This window comes from Thalassophryne amazonica, chromosome 9 (genome assembly GCF_902500255.1).
Source record: "Thalassophryne amazonica chromosome 9, fThaAma1.1, whole genome shotgun sequence".
NCBI lineage: Eukaryota > Metazoa > Chordata > Actinopteri > Batrachoidiformes > Batrachoididae > Thalassophryne > Thalassophryne amazonica.
The window spans coordinates 10,684,173-10,702,601 of NC_047111.1; the positions used below are offsets into that span (position 1 = coordinate 10,684,173).

General features: G+C 38.8%; 1 protein-coding gene across 1 annotated transcript in view; it reads right to left on the reverse strand.

The window, feature by feature from the left end:
* ik (IK cytokine) overlaps nucleotides 1–18,429 on the reverse strand; it is a 54,262-nt gene that overhangs the window by 21,370 nt on the left and 14,463 nt on the right. The window contains exons 2-4 of the mRNA XM_034177560.1: nucleotides 2,200–2,266; nucleotides 1,868–1,960; nucleotides 1,726–1,785 (exon numbers count right to left, since the gene is read on the reverse strand). Coding sequence (XP_034033451.1) covers nucleotides 1,726–1,785; nucleotides 1,868–1,960; nucleotides 2,200–2,266 — 220 coding nt within the window. The remainder of the gene's footprint in view (nucleotides 1–1,725; nucleotides 1,786–1,867; nucleotides 1,961–2,199; nucleotides 2,267–18,429) is intronic.

Sequence of the window (18,429 nt, forward strand, 5' to 3'; positions counted from 1 at the left end):
CTTTCCTGGACCTCTTCATTTCACCAACAAGTCTCCTTGTCTTCCTTCCACTGTCCAGATGTCATACCCAGTACTGTTCTAGCTGTCTCCCTCATCACATCTGCAGTACTTTTCCAGTTGTCCAAAATTGCTTCCCCTCCAACCAGTGCTTCTCTCACCTGCTGGCTAAATTTCACACAACAGTCTTCCTCCTTCAGCTTCCACCATCTGATCCTTTGTTGAGCTCTCACTCTCTTCTTCTTCTTTACCTCTTAAGTCATCCTACAAACAACCATCCTATGCTGTCTAACGACACTCTCTCCTGCCACCACCTTACAGTCTCGGATTTATTTTAGCTTGCATCTCCTATAAAGAATGTAGTCCACCTATGTGCACCTTCCTCCACTCTTATATGTTACCCTGTGCTCCTCCCTTTTCTGAAAGTAGGTATTCACCACAGCCATTTCCATCCTTTTTGCAAAATCAACTACCGTCGACCCATTACTTCCTCATCACCTCTGTTCCCTTCACCAACATGCCCATTGAAGTCCGCTCCTATCACCACTCTTTCATGCTTGGGCACACTCATCCTCACCATGGTACAACAACTTGTACCCACCGCCGATGCTCCTGCTCTTACTTCCCTTCCACTTGGTCTCTTGCACACACAGTATGTCTACCTTTCTCCTCTCCATCATATCAGCCAGCTCTCTCCCTTTACCAGTCATACTACCAACATTCAAAGTCCCCACTCTCATTTCCACCCTTCTCGTTTTCTTCTCCCCCCGCTGTTTGTGGAAACATTCTCCTCCTCTTCTTCGTCGTCTTCGCCCTGCAGTAGCCCAATTTCCACTGGCACCCTGTTGGGTAACAGCACCGGTGGCGGACGTTGTTAACCCGGGCTGCGACCGATCCAGTATGGAAATTCAATTCTTAGTCTTCATAGTTGGGTTGGCTTGTTTTACGCCAGATGCCCTTCCTGACGCAACCCTCCTCATTTATCCGGGCTTGGGACCGGCACTCAGAATGTACTAGCTGCACACCCCATGTGGCTGAGTTGAGTAATCTAATGTGCTAATCTTTTGAAATCAGTAATCATACTAAAGTTACTTTTCCAAGTCACTGTGTGTTACTATTATCTTTGCATTGTGGGTCGATTGCAGCATTAAAACCGGTGTCGCTGACTGAACGGTCCCCCCTAAAAATCAGTCCCCCATCTTCACTGCGCATGCGTCATTAGCAACAGATCACTGACTATCACCTCGTTTCTGCTTCAAACTGCCCCCAGTCATCATCTGTCTCAGCCACAGATATCTGAAGCTTTTCTACAACAATCATTTCCACATAAATTCAGCATTATTTCATCATAAAAGACGGATGAAACGATCAGAGTGCCACAGCAGCATGTCTGAGTCTGACATGCTGCTGCACCTATGTCATTTTGGAGTGTCAGTAGCGATTCACTGACTACTGCCTCATTTCTACTTAAAACTGACTTCAGAATGATTTAAGAGGTTTTATTTAATGTAACTGAGCCCCAACAGAAAGTTTCCACCTCTTGCTTATTTAAAACAAAAAGGCAGTGTAATGTTGTGTTTCTGGATTGCACTGTAACGAAAATTCCTGGTTGCGAATCTCGATTATTTTCAGTATACAATTTGCACCAGACAATACAGCAATCTGAATAATCCTTTGTGTTTTATTCCATGTTGTTGAAAAATAAAAAATAAAAGAATTGATTGCGACCTTTTTTTCTTCCTCCTCCTCGCTGCAGGATCCTCGTCCTCATTGTAGTCCCTTGGCATTCTGGGAAAATAAACATGTTTAATACCGTTATCATCATTATTAGGATCTTCGACAAACTTTACTTTGTGATCATGGGACTGACTCATGGTGTCTGGATTTGGAGGGCGGGGCAGAGGAGGGCGTGGCCCGCGGTGTCATCAGCAACTTCCGGAAGTCGTCATTGGTCAGCTTCGACCTGCAACGACAAATGTGACATCAGCAAAAAGCTGATCAGCAGAACAAACACAAACAGCATGCCTTGGTGGCACATTGTTCGTGTCTTGGTGTTTTACTCTGTTTCATTAATTTGTGTTTGTTTTATGCTCTCTGTTACTGTTAGTTTCTCCCTCAAAAAACGCTGGGGGGGGGGCTCACTTATGCTGTGATTTGGCACTATAGAAAGAAACAGGATTGAGTGTTTTCGGTAATACTCACTGAGCGGCGGCTCTGTGGTCGTCCACTTCGTGGCCATCAGGAGCCAGAGGGTTGGAGTAACTCTCAGCTGTACAGACAGACAGGAGGTCAAACAACAGAACCAACAGCAGGGGGCACCGCACTGCACCGGGAGTATCATACAATATGTCAGACATGCAGACTAACACCTAATAAATGTACCAGTAGAACCTTTGCTGTTGCTGTGACACCTGTTAATTGGGATCAGACTTTTTGTTTTTAATGGTGGAACAAACTCTTACACCCACGCCGTCAAACTAAAGTAAAATTTTTGTGAAGACGACAAAATGTCACATTTCCACCTGGATGAAAACCAACCGTAAGCATGACTACAAAAATCTGGTTTAAAGCTAAGTTACTGTCAGGATCTGTGATCCTGACAGTAACAGATCCCGGCTTCAAATCCTGCAGTAGCCTCATGTCAGTATAACCTCCCCAAGAAAAATAAGAGCAAGAGGAAATTTATTATCCCAAAAAGAATACCAAACGGCGAAGTAGTACCAAACAGCGAAAAGTACCAAACAGCGAAAAGTACCAAACAGCGAACATTCAAATTTCAAAATAAATCAAAATCAAGTTCATTAATTTGTATAGTTCCAATTCACAACAGGGTGGCCTCAAGGTGCTTCACACAACAAAATTTGAAAACAGAACAAAATGAATTAAAAAATCAAAAGGCACAATAAAAGAGTAAAAACATAAAAGAGTAAAAAGAATTAAAAAAAAAAACACACACACATAAAAACAAATACACTAGCGATAAGACTGGGAAAACAGATGGGTCTTAAGTCTGGATTTGAAAGTCTCCACAGAATCTGACTGTTTTATTGATGCAGGGAGATCATTCCACAGAACAGGGGCACGATAAGAGAAAGCTCTGTGACCCACAGACTTCTTATTCACCCTAGGGATACAAAATAGTCCTGCACCCTCAGAACACAAAGCCCGGGCCGGTACGTAAGGTTTAATTAGGTCAGTTAAGTAGGGAGGTGTCAGTCTGTGAACAATTTTCTAGACTAGTAGCAGAACCTTAAAATCTGATCTCACTGGCACAGGAAGCCAGTGAAGAGATGCCAAAATGGGTGTAATGTAGTCAAACTTTCTGCTTCATGTCAGAAGTCTGGCAGCAGCATTTTGAACCAATTGGAGACCCCTAATGCTGGACTGCGGTAAACCAGAAAATAGTCCAGTCAAGAAGAGATAAATGCATGGTTCAGGGTCTCAGCATCAGCCACAGACAGGATGGGAGGAAGCTTCGCTATATTTCACAGGTGGAAGAAAGCAGTCCTCATAATATCTCTAATGTGGAGGTCAAAGGACAACCAGGGCTCGAAATAGTACATGCATGTGCAAGTTTGTGCACGTATTATTCGAGCGGTGCACGTACTTTTATACTGCACTTGCACTGGTGCAAGTAACTTTATCCAAGTTTTATCAACTTTAAGTACCAGTAGAATGAACCAATAAAGGAATAAATACAATTTCCAGTGTATTGTCTTCGTCTTCCCTGCATTTTATGACGCTCTCACACACGGAGAGTTGCTGTGACAATTCGTTCACGCACGCACGTGAAAAAAAAACTGCAGGCAGTTCCTCAGTCTCCGCTCAAACTCTCTCATTGTGTTAAAAAAGGACATAAGTCCTGCTCACAGACTGATTGCCAGAGACAGGACATGTCCACATGAAGTATAACTCCAGACACCTCCACATTTACTCACGGACAGGTCGTTCGCGCTTGCATCTCACGGTCACAGGAGTAAAGATAAACTATAACAGAACTCAGAGCGCAGACCTGCAACTCAGCACAAGAAGAAATATAAACTAGAAGAGAAATCAGAGTGCACAGTCTGTCTGCAGCCAAACTGTGCACTCTGATTTCTCTGTGCAGAGAACCTGCAGGCTCCTTGTCAGTTATGAAAAAGACTCACACAAAATTTGTGAAGTGGCCTGTTTCACCTAAGGTAAAAGAAACTCACTTTAAAATGATAAATAAAATCTATTCAGTTGCTGATTTCCTTAAAAGAAGATTTGGGTTTGAAGTAGAGCCTTGTGCTTTCTGTAATGTAGCTGAGGAAACCTTAGAACATATGTTTTATTTATGCCCTGTATCTAGGACATTTTGGCTGGATATTAATGAGTGGTTATCTGTGAAAATAACTCATATGTTACCTTCTGTCATCTCTCACATTCTTTTTTATATGGACAATCTAAAGTCTTCTATTTCTGATGTGGTAAATATTTTCATACTCATGGGTAAATATTATGTTCACTGTTGTAAATTGAGAAACAATAAGCCCTCCTTTGTAGGTTTTGTTAATGACTAAATTAATTTTCTTGTCTCTCCAAAAAGGGAAATCTAAGCTGGTGTGTAAAATCCACAAGGATATAAACTCTATGTTACTTTTATGAAATTACCTTGCTCCTTATCTGTCACTGGGTAATGCCCCTTTTGATTTTGTTCTTGTTTGTTTGTTTTTATTTTTGTCTGTTTTTGTTTGATATATTTGTCCCCTCTATGAGATGTTGTAATTCTATTTCTTCTTAATTAAAAAAAAAATAAATAAAAAAAGAACCTGCAGGCTGCGTTCTCACCTCCCTGCTGCAACTTGAAGTGGGCCCGGTGTGAAAGTGATTTTTGGTTGTGCAAGTAACTTTTGTTTGCTGCAAGCAATTTTTTTGTTACTACAATCCCTGGCAAAAATTATGGAATCACCGGCCTCGAAGAATGTTCATTCAGTTGTTTAATTTTGTAGAAAAAAGCAGATCACAGACATGACACAAAACTAAAGTCATTTCAAATGGCAACTTTCTGGCTTTAAGAAACACTATAAGAAATCAAGGAAAAAAAATATGGACTCACTCAATTCTGAGGAATAAATTATGGAATCACCCTGTAAATTTTCATCCCCAAGACTAACACCTGCATCACATCAGATCTGCTCGTTAGTCTGCATCTAAAAAGGAGTGATCACACCTTGGAGAGCTGTTGCACCAAGTGGACTGACATGAATCATGGCTCCAAGACGAGAGATGTCAATTGAAACAAAGGAGAGGATTATCAAACTCTTAAAAGAGGGTAAATCATCATGCAATGTTGCAAAAGATGTTGGTTGTTCACAGTCAGCTGTGTCTAAACTCTGGACCAAATACAAACAACATGGGAAGGTTGTTAAAGGCAAACATACTGGTAAACCAAGGAAGACATCAAAGCATCAAGACAGAAAACTTAAAGCAATATGTCTCAAAAATCGAAAATGCACAACAAAACAAATGAGGAACCAATGGGAGGAAACTGGAGTCAACGTCTGTGACCAAACTGTAAGAAACCGCCTAAAGGAAATGTGATTTACACACAGAAAAGCTAAACGAAAGCCATCATTAACACCTAAACAGAAAAAAACAACGTTACAATGGGCTAAGGAAAAGCAATTGTGGACTGTGGATGACTGGATGAAAGTCATATTCAGTGATGAATCTCGAATCTGCATTGGGCAAGGTGATGATGCTGGAACTTTTGTTTGGTGCCGTTCCAATAAGATTTATAAAGATGACTGAAGAGAACATGTAAATTTCCACAGTCATTGATGATATGGGGATGCATGTCAGGTAAAGGCACTGAGGAGATGGCTGTCATTACATCATCAATAAATGCACAAGTTTAAATTGATATTTTGGACACTTTTCTTATCCCATCAATTGAAAGGATGTTTGGGGATGATGAAATCATTTTTCAAGATGATAATGCATCTTGCCATAGAGCAAAAACTGTGAAAACATTCCTTGCAAAAAGACACATAGGGTCAATATCATGGCCTGCAAATAGTCCGGATCTTAATCCAATTGAAAATCTTTGGTGGAAGTTGAAGAAAATGGTCCATGACAAGGCTCCAACCTGCAAAGCTGATCTGGCAACAGCAATCAGAGAAAGTTGGAGCCAGATTGATGAAGAGTACTCTTTGTCACTCATTAAGTCCATGCCTCAGAGACTGCAAGCTGTTATACAAGCCAGAGGTGGTGCAACAAAATACTAGTGATGTGTTGGAGTGTTTTGTTTTTCATGATTCCATAATTTGTTCCTCAGAATTGAGTGATTCCATATTTTTTTTCCCTCTGCTTGGTCTAAAAAAGTAACCGTTACTGACTGCCACAATTTTTTTCCCTGATTTCTTATAGTGTTTCTTAAAGCCAGAAAGTTGCCATTTGAAATGACTTTAGTTTTGTGTCATGTCTGTGATCTGCTTTTTTCTACAAAATTAAACAACTGAATAAACATCCTCCGAGACCGGTTATTCCATAATTTTTGCCAGGGGTTGTAGCACCAGTGCAAGTAGGTTAAAAAATGTATTTTGACCCCTGACAACGTAGGATCAAAAATTACCCCAAGGTTCCTCACTTTGTCAGTGTGATGTATGACACACAAGCCTAGGCTAAGTGTTAACTAGAGACTGGTATTGATAAGATTTTATCGATATTGATACAGTTATTGATTATGCTTATCGATCCGATTCCATATCGATTCCCTTATCAATACCTCCTGTGAATTTTCTGTGTACTAAAAGTCGGCTTTACAGGTTTCTATGTCTACAACATTTTATTGAGTCTTAAAGCAAATAAATATAAAATAATTGGTCACTGGATCCTTGATCTCTGGACATAAATAGAAATAAACAAAATCTGTAGTTTTTGTCAAAAGCATTTCCTTTCAGACATTAATGGCATGAAAGTCTCTTTATACGTCTGAGCTGAACTCAGCTAACTGCTGGAGTCTGCAGGTCTGCAGCTGTACAGTCTTGGGCTGCTGCACGTCAGCCAGGACGTCTCATTTGGGGAGGAAAAAAAAAAAAAACAATTTGATCGATTGCAGTTTATTGTTTGTATTACAGCGTTTGGAAAGACGTCATTTGATTTAAACGGCGATTCACTTTGAAGTTATTCATTCTGAGCGGACTCTATCTAACTTGACTCGGTAGAGAGCGTTTGGAGCAACGGAACGGAGGACAATTTTCGTTTCGTTTCTTTCTCGCTACAAGACTGGAGTCCCACTTAGTGACTTTAATTCACACAAAAGTGACTCACGATTGACATATTTTAATGGCTTTGAGAGTAGATAAGAAGTGGACTTTCTTCTTCTGAAGAGGAGTGAAGCAAAGAACCAATGAAGCAGTGAATCGGAGCACTGCTTCATTGGTTCTTTGCTTCAAAGCAGAGCCGCAAGAGTAGATAAGAAGTTGACTTTCTCCCTCTGAAGAGGAGTGAAGCAAAGAACCAATGAAGCAGTGAATCGGAGCACTGCTTCATTGGTCCTTTGCTTCAAAGCACAGCCGCACTGCAGAAGCAGTTGATTACAGAGCCGCTGCAGTGTCTGTAATCGATGTAGAGGAATGATCATTTTCCCGACAAAACACCCCCAAAAACAACAGCCACTCTGAAGGACCAATAAGGGAATCGTTCAGCAAAAAAGGCTATTGATATCGGTGAATTACATTATATAAATATAATGTATTCATTAGTCAGTACTTTTTACATATATAAATATTTATTTATAGCCTAATCATATATTGTCTCTTCAAATTACTAAAATAGTTGACTTGGTGGATAAGCGGATAATGCGCTTAGTTTCGGTGCAGAAGGTTCCCAGTTCAAATCCCACCCCTGCCACATTTCTCCATGTAATGTGGAGTTGCGTCAGGAAAGTCATCCGGTGTAAAACGTGTGCCAATTAAACATGCAGATATCCACCTCAGATTTGCTGTGGTGACCCCGAGTGCAAAACAAGGGAGCAGCTGAAGGGACGTACTAGTTGACTTTACTGCCACTATTTGCCCAGTCTAAGATGGCGGCCCCATGGCTCGTTAGTGCCAATAGGCAGTAGCAGTCGATGTGCCATCTAGTATTTATAATGTCTATGTCAACTCATACTATTGATAGATCACACCTGTGTTAAAGGACACATAAAAAGAGAGCTGCACCAGACATAAAAATCAGTATGGAGCTGGAGCTAACACCATGGAATATCCCTGCATCACCTGCCATAAACCAGTCCAGTCATCACCTGGCCATCACCCGTGACAGTGCTGTGTTTTAATAAATAATGAATGGCTCTTCATATGTGTATGATCTTTGTCTATGAATAATCTTTTTTTTTTTTGTCTGTGAATGGTCCGTAAACCCGTGCCAGAGAGTCGCTGTGATCTAAACAACACGGAGAATCCACATAATGACAATTGCAAATGAACATTATACTACCGAAATGTATTTTTTATGCTTTTCATCACGTTAATAAGAGACTGCTGCATGAGACCCTGAAAAGTCACTAAAACAAATATTCCAAACATTCCGTGTCTGCTACATTTAATTAGCATGGATCTTTATAAACACAAACTGAATTTCAGACATCCTATATATATATGACTCTGGAACAGACAGGACAAACAGTGCTGTAAAGGACAATAAACAGGACGTTAAAGAACAAACTTCACTTTCCCCCAAAACAACATAAACATTAAGCGATCGCAGCTCACAGCAACTCCTACTGAAAATAACAGAGAAACAACCCAAGCTTCTCGCATGTTAACATAAAACAAACACAATAACAACATCTATAAACCCAGATACAATATATTCACCAGAGTTTTAGGCACAATATAAAAAGACTTTTATGTTGCGATGTTAATGCTGTTGTCTATGAGCAGCGGTTAAAGTGCAGGCTGATCAGAGTGACTCAATGCAGTACTCAGTGTTAATGACATCTCGCAGAGCAGCAAACTCTTCAAAGTTTTATGAGATTTTGTGGGATTTGAAACCTCAATAGAGTGAATTGTTGAGTTAGTGGCTGAAGTTTCATTCTTGAACACCAGATGGTAGGCTTGCCCTGAGTACATTAGAGCCCCTTTAGTGACTCGGTCGCACATCTGGGCACTCTGTCTGTGAGCTCTTAAAAACGTGGTATGTAAACAATCAACAGCGGACAATGGAGTTGATGTGAGTTTTTCATTTTCACAACTGTTTTCTTTTGTTTTGTTTTTTTAATGCCGAGGCAGGGGGTTGTACCAACAAAGAGAGAAAGAAAATTAAAATCCATCATGACACACCAAGAGGATTATGCATCACATTGATCATGCGTTACTTTGGGGAAAATAATCAGCAGCTGGTCCGTCCTGGAGCAGACCAGCAATTCACAATGCATATGCAACATAAGTGATATAAAATACAAAAATATCTGGTGTGTCTATGAGGTAGGAATAAATATCAGGATATTCACTGAACATCTGGCCATTGTGTGGGAGCCCTTCCTTGCACAAAAGCACTTTGAGACAGTGATCCATGTAAATTTGATAGCTTAACTATTTTTATATTTATTTTGATAGCACCTGTACCTGGATGTGTTGCTGTATGGGGTTAAATGATTTTAAAAAATGTTCAAAACATAAAAGGTTCATTCAGTAGTTCAGCGCAGTTGGAACCAAAATGGCGCCATGTTCTGAACTGACGTTACTCTCTTCGTTAACTAGTCAAATTGATGCCAATGTATCGCTGCACCAAGAACCATCATTTCAGTCTTATCAGAGTTTAAAAGTCGGAGGTTACTCGACATCCACCTTCTCACTGATTGAAAGAATGAATTTATCCGGCACACAGATGGGCAACAATAAAGGTAATAACAAAACATAAAAGGAACAATGTACAAAGAAACCGTGTAGCTGAAAGGGTGAAGGCAGAAGCAAGGCTTATAAGCACCCTCCCCTTATACAATTAAAAATAAAGAATGCATACATATATATACTCATAACAGCTACACAAAAAAGAAAGTGCATAAACAATTTAACGTAATCACAGAAATTTCAAAACACAACCAAACAAGAAAGAGTGAACAATGACAAAAATGGCAAACCTAATCCTTCAACTTATAACAGGTAAATGGGTCTATGACATGACATGCATATTTTTGTGTCCGAGTCCATTATTTAAAAAATGAATAAATAAATCTATTTCTGACATCTATCACTTTAATCTATAAAACCTATAAAATCTATAAAACCAATTTATTTTAATTACTTTTTCATTAAGTTAAAATAATAATATTCTTCTATGTTTTAGCCTCTCAAACCTCCAAGATGTCAGGTGGTGCAACTGTCCGAACAAGGGAGCAGACTAAGAAAACTAATAAAAATGTTATTTTGACAAGGATAAAGTCAAAATAAAACACTATGGCATTGTTTTGTGTTTAAAATCTTTTTTATAATGTTTTTATTTCTAATAACATTTGTTTTTAAAGCTGTAAAAAAAAATCTTTAAAACTTCTGTCCAACAATTTACATTTCCTAAATCTCAGGCTGGCGCAACCATAAACTTATGGCTTTTATTTTGAAGTGAAGAGACAACAGCTGTAAAGAAGATATTCCATCAGCCAGAGGACCCTAAGTGACTGTTTGGACTAAGCTAAAAAGTTTGTAGATCTCTGTCAAATAGTAATAAAAATAACTACTTTCAGCTCATATGTATGCTGGTACACTTTTCATGTCAGGTGGTACAACCAATGTAAAACTCATGAAATTATATTTTATCATAAAACTCTTAATTTTTTTTAAAAGTGGTCTGTTTGAACTTCATGTTATGAGTAGAAGCTAATGCTAGCATCCAAACAGAAGACTGTTTATTTGAGATTAGCTGCAATAATCAGGTGGTGCAACCAGCTAGTCAGGTGGCACAACTGTAAGGAATGTTACTATATAATGCTATTCAAAGCTCTAAGATTACAATATGTAAAACAATTTTTGTTCCTGGCTTCTAAGCGTTATATTTCAACTGCTTATGTCTAAAGTCTATGGAAAAATGACTACATTCGGCACAAACTTTGATTTTATTATTTTAATGTTCTAGAAAGTTCTAAAAGTTTCTTGAAATTTCTAGATAATTCTGGAAACGTCTAGAAAATTCTGGACAGTTCTAGCAGTTTAAGAATATTCTAGAAGACTACTCAGTAGTAGTGAAGGCGAATCGAGAATATTCTTGAAAACAGACAAATTTCAAAATATTGTCCTGATCACAGAAGCAAAGTTTCTGTGGAATAACAGCTATTTTCTATTTATTTAAGGCATAACAGGTTAGGAAAACACACTGTGTACCCAGGAACAAAACAAAAATAAAAATTTGTTACATAGTGTTATCCATGAAACCATAAAATATTTTGTAGTTTTAAATTTAAAGATATTATACACTTTAAAACATTTCAAATTATAATTTGTACATTTTAGATGCCACTATCAAGTAAAGAAAAGTCGGCACGACACAGGGCGCGTATTAATAATGATCCGGTTGCAAGGGAAGCATATCTTGCAAAAAGAAAAGAGGTAATGCATCTATACACAGTCCATTTTACATTTATTATTATATTACAACTTCCACATTCTTAAATGGAAATTTGTCAGTTTATCAGTTCTTGTGTTTTACAGCTATCAGAGGAGGAAGAGAGAAGGGAAAATTGTGAAGACCCCCATCGGCCAACTCTCTAAGCAAGAACAGAAAAAAATTGGGCAACAGTGGAGGGAAGATCAAAAAAGCACCGGGACAGAAAAAGAGCCATTGAGGAAATATTGAATTTTACACCCAAGTCAATTGAACCCTCAGAAGAACTTGAACCTAACTCTCCCAACAAGAACAATGGTGAAACTAACTCTCCCAACAATGATATTGACAGTGGAGACACACCTAAGGCATCCTCAACACCACAAAGAGAAGCAAACAACAGATGGAAAAGAGAGAAAGCAAAGTTGTGCAAGAAAATGCAAAAAATGAAACGTGAAACAGAATCAGCCAGAAGACAGTCTGAGAAGTTAAGAAAATGCATAGAGAGATTAAAGAAAATCAAGTCTAAGAAGCAAAAGTCTAAATCTACTGAAAAAGACCAATCACGTTCAGTGGCAATGCAGAGAAAAGAAAGAGTTGCAGACTTCCTCTGCCGAGATGAGAACAGTCGCTTACTGCCAGGGACAAAGGACACAGTCACAAAACACAAAAACAAACAACAGAGACGTGTATTAGTTAAACCCCTAACTCCACTTGCTGTATAATTCAGAAGTACAAAAGTCTCACAGGTTGTCTTACAGACAGTTTGTCAGATATTGTCCATTTTTTGTAACACAGCCAAAATTATCATACAGGAGGACATGTGCATGCTTAGATCACGAGAATGTCAAACTCTTGACTGAAAAGCTGCATCAGAAAGGTCTCCTCAAAACTACCAGCATGTCTCAGCTTTTGTCTTCTATTGTATGCAGTCCAGACAACAAGACATGCATGTATCGAGTCTGCTCGAAATGCTGTTATAATGAGACTGAATTTCCAATACCACAGACAGAAGAGACCATAACATGGTGTCAGTGGATCAGAAAATCTGTGTCAGAGGGGCCAAAAACATACATGAATTTTGTTAAAGAAACACAAACTGGAACGTGCTGAACTGTTGGCCATTTTCAATCAGAAGCTCAACAGCCTCACCAAACATCACTACAACTGGATGCACCAAGCCAAAGAGTGCAGGGCTTTAAAAGAAAACCTAGGAGAAGATGAAATTTTCCTCCATGTGGACTTTTCAGAGAATTTCTCCTGCAATGACTAGAACATATGTTACTATTATAAATGATTTTTTGTTTAGCATATTTCATATTATAACAAATGTTGTCAGGTGGTATAACCAATATTCGTCAGGTTGTGCAACCAATTTTAAGAAAAAAAAATTATATTTTAAAGTGACTAAATGGTTTTTAAATGTGATGCATGTAGTTATTATAGTTATTATTAGTTATTATACTAAATATCTGGATTTGCGTATTTGTGTTTTGATTTTTCTGTCTTTAAAGGCAAAATTGAATGTTAACTTGGCTTAAAACCTGACATACAGAATACTAAAATCACAAATAATTGAAAAAAGAACACAAAGATAAAACAATAACTTGTTACCTTGTGTAGACACGCTAAGGAATAGTTGCAAAAGATTTAATCTTAAAATAAAGATTAGGAATGTATTATTTGGTTGCACCACATAACATTTTTTTGTCATGCAGTTCAAAATACTGTTTCAAAATGAGTTAAAACAGTTAAAAATGTTATTCAATGAATGAGATTTGTTAAAACACATTTTTCTGGACTCAAAAATATGTTTTACATCTATACTGAAAATACTTTATAAAAATACCTTTTTTGAAGCCTAATTTGTCAATGACCCAAATATGTTATTTTTGTAAAGCCTTTTAAACCCACCAATGTACCAAGTATTTTAATATTACCAGGACAATTATTCCAAATATTAACACCCCTGACGGAAGCACAATGACTTAACAGTAGTACGGATCTTCAATTTCTCAAATAACGATCCTCTCAAACTGTAGCTGGAATCCCTCATTTTAAACAGATCCTGGACATAAACAATGTCGGACTCTGTAGTTTTCTCTGGGCCCCTCCCCAATCGGACCGGGAGTGACATGTTTAGCCGCATGTTCTCCTTGAATTGCTGGCTGTCTGAGTGGTGTCCAAAAAATGAGGTGGGCTTCATAGATAATTGGCAAAGCTTCTGGGGAAAACCTGGTCTTGTTAGGAGAGACGGCATCCATCCCACTTTGGATGGAGCAGCTCTCATTTCTAGAAATCTGGCCAATTTTCTTAAATCCTCCAAACCGTGACTATCCAGGGTTGGGACCAGGAAGCAGAGTTGTAGTCTTACACACCTCTCTGCAGCTTCTCTCCCCCTGCCATCCCCTCATTACCCCATCCCCGTAGAGACGGTGTCTGCTCCCAGACCACCAATAACCAGCAAAAATCTATTTAAGCATAAAAATTCAAAAAGAAAAAATAATATGGCACCTTCAACTGCACCACAGACTAAAACAGTTAAATGTGGTCTATTAAACATTAGGTCTCTCTCTTCTAAGTCCCTGTTGGTAAATGATATAATAATTGATCAACATATTGATTTATTCTGCCTTACAGAAACCTGGTTACAGCAGGATGAATATGTTAGTTTAAATGAGTCAACACCCCCGAGTCACACTAACTGTCAGAATGCTCGTAGCACGGGCCGAGGCGGAGGATTAGCAGCAATCTTCCATTCCAGCTTATTAATTAATCAAAAACCCAGACAGAGCTTTAATTCATTTGAAAGCTTGACTCTTAGTCTTGTCCATTCAAATTGGAAGTCCCAAAAACCAGTTTTATTTGTTATTATCTATCGTCCACCTGGTCGTTACTGTGAGTTTCTCTGTGAATTTTCAGACCTTTTGTCTGACTTAGTGCTTAGCTCAGATAAGATAATTATAGTGGGCGATTTTAACATCCACACAGATGCTGAGAATGACAGCCTCAACACTGCATTTAATCTATTATTAGACTCTATTGGCTTTGCTCAAAATGTAAATGAGTCCACCCACCACTTTAATCATATCTTAGATCTTGTTCTGACTTATGGTATGGAAATAGAAGACTTAAAAGTATTCCCTGAAAACTCCCTTCTGTCTGATCATTTCTTAATAACATTTACATTTACTGTGATGGACTACCCAGCAGTGGGGAATAAGTTTCATTACACTAGAAGTCTTTCAGAAAGCGCTGTAACTAGGTTTAAGGACATGATTCCTTCTTTATGTTCTCTAATGCCATATACCAACACAGTGCAGAGTAGCTACCTAAACTCTGTAAGTGAGATAGAGTATCTCGTCAATAGTTTTACATCCTCATTGAAGACAACTTTGGATGCTGTAGCTCCTCTGAAAAAGAGAGCTTTAAATCAGAAGTGCCTGACTCCGTGGTATAACTCACAAACTCGTAGCTTAAAGCAGATAACCCGTAAGTTGGAGAGGAAATGGCGTCTCACTAATTTAGAAGATCTTCACTTAGCCTGGAAAAAGAGTCTGTTGCTCTATAAAAAAAGCCCTCCATAAAGCTAGGACATCTTTCTACTCATCACTAATTGAAGAAAATAAGAACAACCCCAGGTTTCTTTTCAGCACTGTAGCCAGGCTGACAAAGAGTCAGAGCTCTATTGAGCTGAGTATTCCATTAACTTTAACTAGTAATGACTTCATGACTTTCTTTGCTAACAAAATTTTAACTATTAGAGAAAAAATTACTCATAACCATCCCAAAGACGTATCGTTATCTTTGGCTGCCTTCAGTAATGCTGGTATTTGGCTAGACTCTTTCTCTCCGATTGTTCTGAGTTATTTTCATTAGTTACTTCATCCAAACCATCAACATGTCTATTAGACCCCATTCCTACCAGGCTGCTCAAGGAAGCCCTACCATTATTTAATGCTTCGATCTTAAATATGATCAATCTATCTTTGTTAGTTGGATATGTACCACAGGCTTTTAAGGTGGCAGTAATTAAACCATTACTTAAAAAGCCATCATTTGACCCAGCTATCTTAGCTAATTATAGGCCAATCTCCAACCTTCCTTTTCTCTCAAAAATTCTTGAAAGGGTAGTTGTAAAACAGCTAACTGATCATCTGCAGAGGAATGGTCTATTTGAAGAGTTTCAGTCAGGTTTTAGAATTCATCATAGTACAGAAACAGCATTAGTGAAGGTTACAAATGATCTTCTTATGGCCTCAGACAGTGGACTCATCTCTGTGCTTGTTCTGTTAGACCTCAGTGCTGCTTTTGATACTGTTGACCATAAAATTTTATTACAGAGATTAGAGCATGCCATAGGTATTAAAGGCACTGCGGTGCGGTGGTTTGAATCATATTTGTCTAATAGATTACAATTTGTTCATGTAAATGGGGAATCTTCTTCACAGACTAAAGTTAATTATGGAGTTCCACAAGGTTCTGTGCTAGGACCAATTTTATTCACTTTATACATGCTTCCCTTAGGCAGTATTATTAGACGGTATTGCTTAAATTTTCATTGTTACGCAGATGATACCCAGCTTTATCTATCCATGAAGCCAGAGGACACACACCAATTAGCTAAACTGCAGGATTGTCTTACAGACATAAAGACATGGATGACCTCTAATTTCCTGCTTTTAAACTCAGATAAAACTGAAGTTATTGTACTTGGCCCCACAAATCTTAGAAACATGGTGTCTAACCAGATCCTTACTCTGGATGGCATTACCCTGACCTCTAGTAATACTGTGAGAAATCTTGGAGTCATTTTTGATCAGGATATGTCATTCAAAGCGCATATTAAACAAATATGTAGGACTGCTTTTTTGCATTTACGCAATATCTCTAAAATTAGAAAGGTCTTGTCTCAGAGTGATGCTGAAAAACTAATTCATGCATTTATTTCCTCTAGGCTGGACTATTGTAATTCATTATTATCAGGTTGTCCTAAAAGTTCCCTAAAAAGCCTTCAGTTAATTCAAAATGCTGCAGCTAGAGTACTAATGGGGACTAGAAGGAGAGAGCATATCTCACCCATATTGGCCTCTCTTCATTGGCTTCCTGTTAATTCTAGAATAGAATTTAAAATTCTCCTTCTTACTTATAAGGTTTGGAATAATCAGGTCCCATCTTATCTTAGGGACCTCGTAGTACCATATCACCCCAATAGAGCGCTTCGCTCTCAGACTGCAGGCTTACTTGTAGTTCCTAGTGTTTGTAAGAGTAGAATGGGAGGCAGAGCCTTCAGCTTTCAGGCTCCTCTCCTGTGGAACCAGCTCCCAATTCAGATCAGGGAGACAGACACCCTCTCTACTTTTAAGATTAGGCTTAAAACTTTCCTTTTTGCTAAAGCTTATAGTTAGGGCTGGATCAGGTGACCCTGAACCATCCCTTAGTTATGCTGCTATAGACGTAGACTGCTGGGGGGTTCCCATGATGCACTGTTTCTTTCTCTTTTTGCTCTGTATGCACCACTCTGCATTTAATCATTAGTGATCGATCTCTGCTCCCCTCCACAGCATGTCTTTTTCCTGGTTCTCTCCCTCAGCCCCAACCAGTCCCAGCAGAAGACTGCCCCTCCCTGAGCCTGGTTCTGCTGGAGGTTTCTTCCTGTTAAAAGGGAGTTTTTCCTTCCCACTGTAGCCAAGTGCTTGCTCACAGGGGGTCGTTTTGACCGTTGGGGTTTTACATAATTATTGTATGGCCTTGCCTTACAATATAAAGCGCCTTGGGGCAACTGTTTGTTGTGATTTGGCGCTATATAAAAAAAAAATTGATTGATTGATTGATTGATTGACATGTAGAGGCAAAAGCTTATTTTTTACTTTATACCTTATAATCTGATGCAAGGTAATCTTTGAAAGATTTTATATGAATGAGATTACCAGCAGTTATCGGCATGTACAATTGAGTATCATCAGCATAGCAATGAAAGGCAATCCCAAAACGCCGCAGAATATGCCCAAGGGGTGCTACATACAGGGAGAAAAGCAAGGGGCTTAGGACAGATCCCGGTGGAACCCCATATTTCATGTTGCTAAGGTTAGAGGTAGTGTTATTAAAACACAGTGAGAACACTGGTCAAGTATGACGTCAACTATGCAAGGGCACTCCCAGTAATCCCAAAATGATTTTCCAGCCTATTGAGTAGAATATGATGATACACGGTATCAAACACAGCACTGAGATCTAACAGCACCAGGACCACAGTGGTGTCCAAGTCCATTGCTCGCAGAAGATCATTCACCACTTTAGTGAGAGCCGTCTCTGTGGAATGATATTTTCTAAAAGCAGACTGCAGTGGCTCAAAAAAGATTATTCTCAGTAAGATAGTCCACGAGCTGAAGTGATACCACCTTTTCCAGATTTTTAGAGCAAAATGATTTGATATCGACCTATAGTTTTTCAATACACTAGGGTCAAGATTAGATTTCTTAAGTAATGGTTTAATCACTACAGATTTGAATCATTTAGGAACAGATCCAGAAGTTAATGAGAGATTAATAATTTCCAGCACAGTCGGCCCAAGAGTGGGCCACAAGTCCTTAAACAGTTTTGTTGGTATAGGATCAAATAAACACGTTGTGCTTTTTGTAGATATTACAAGTTTCATCAGCACACCTACTCAGCCTCAGACTTTATTGTCACTCGACCCTTACAGGCAGAATGAAATGCAGTTTCTCCAGGTCTTGGTGTAGTTAATTAAGACTAGTGACAATTTAACCCAGTGGTCTCCAAACTATTCCAGAAAGGGCCGAGAGGGTGCAGGTTTTCTTTGCAGCCACTGACTTCAGCAGGTGATTTCACTGATTAACATCACTT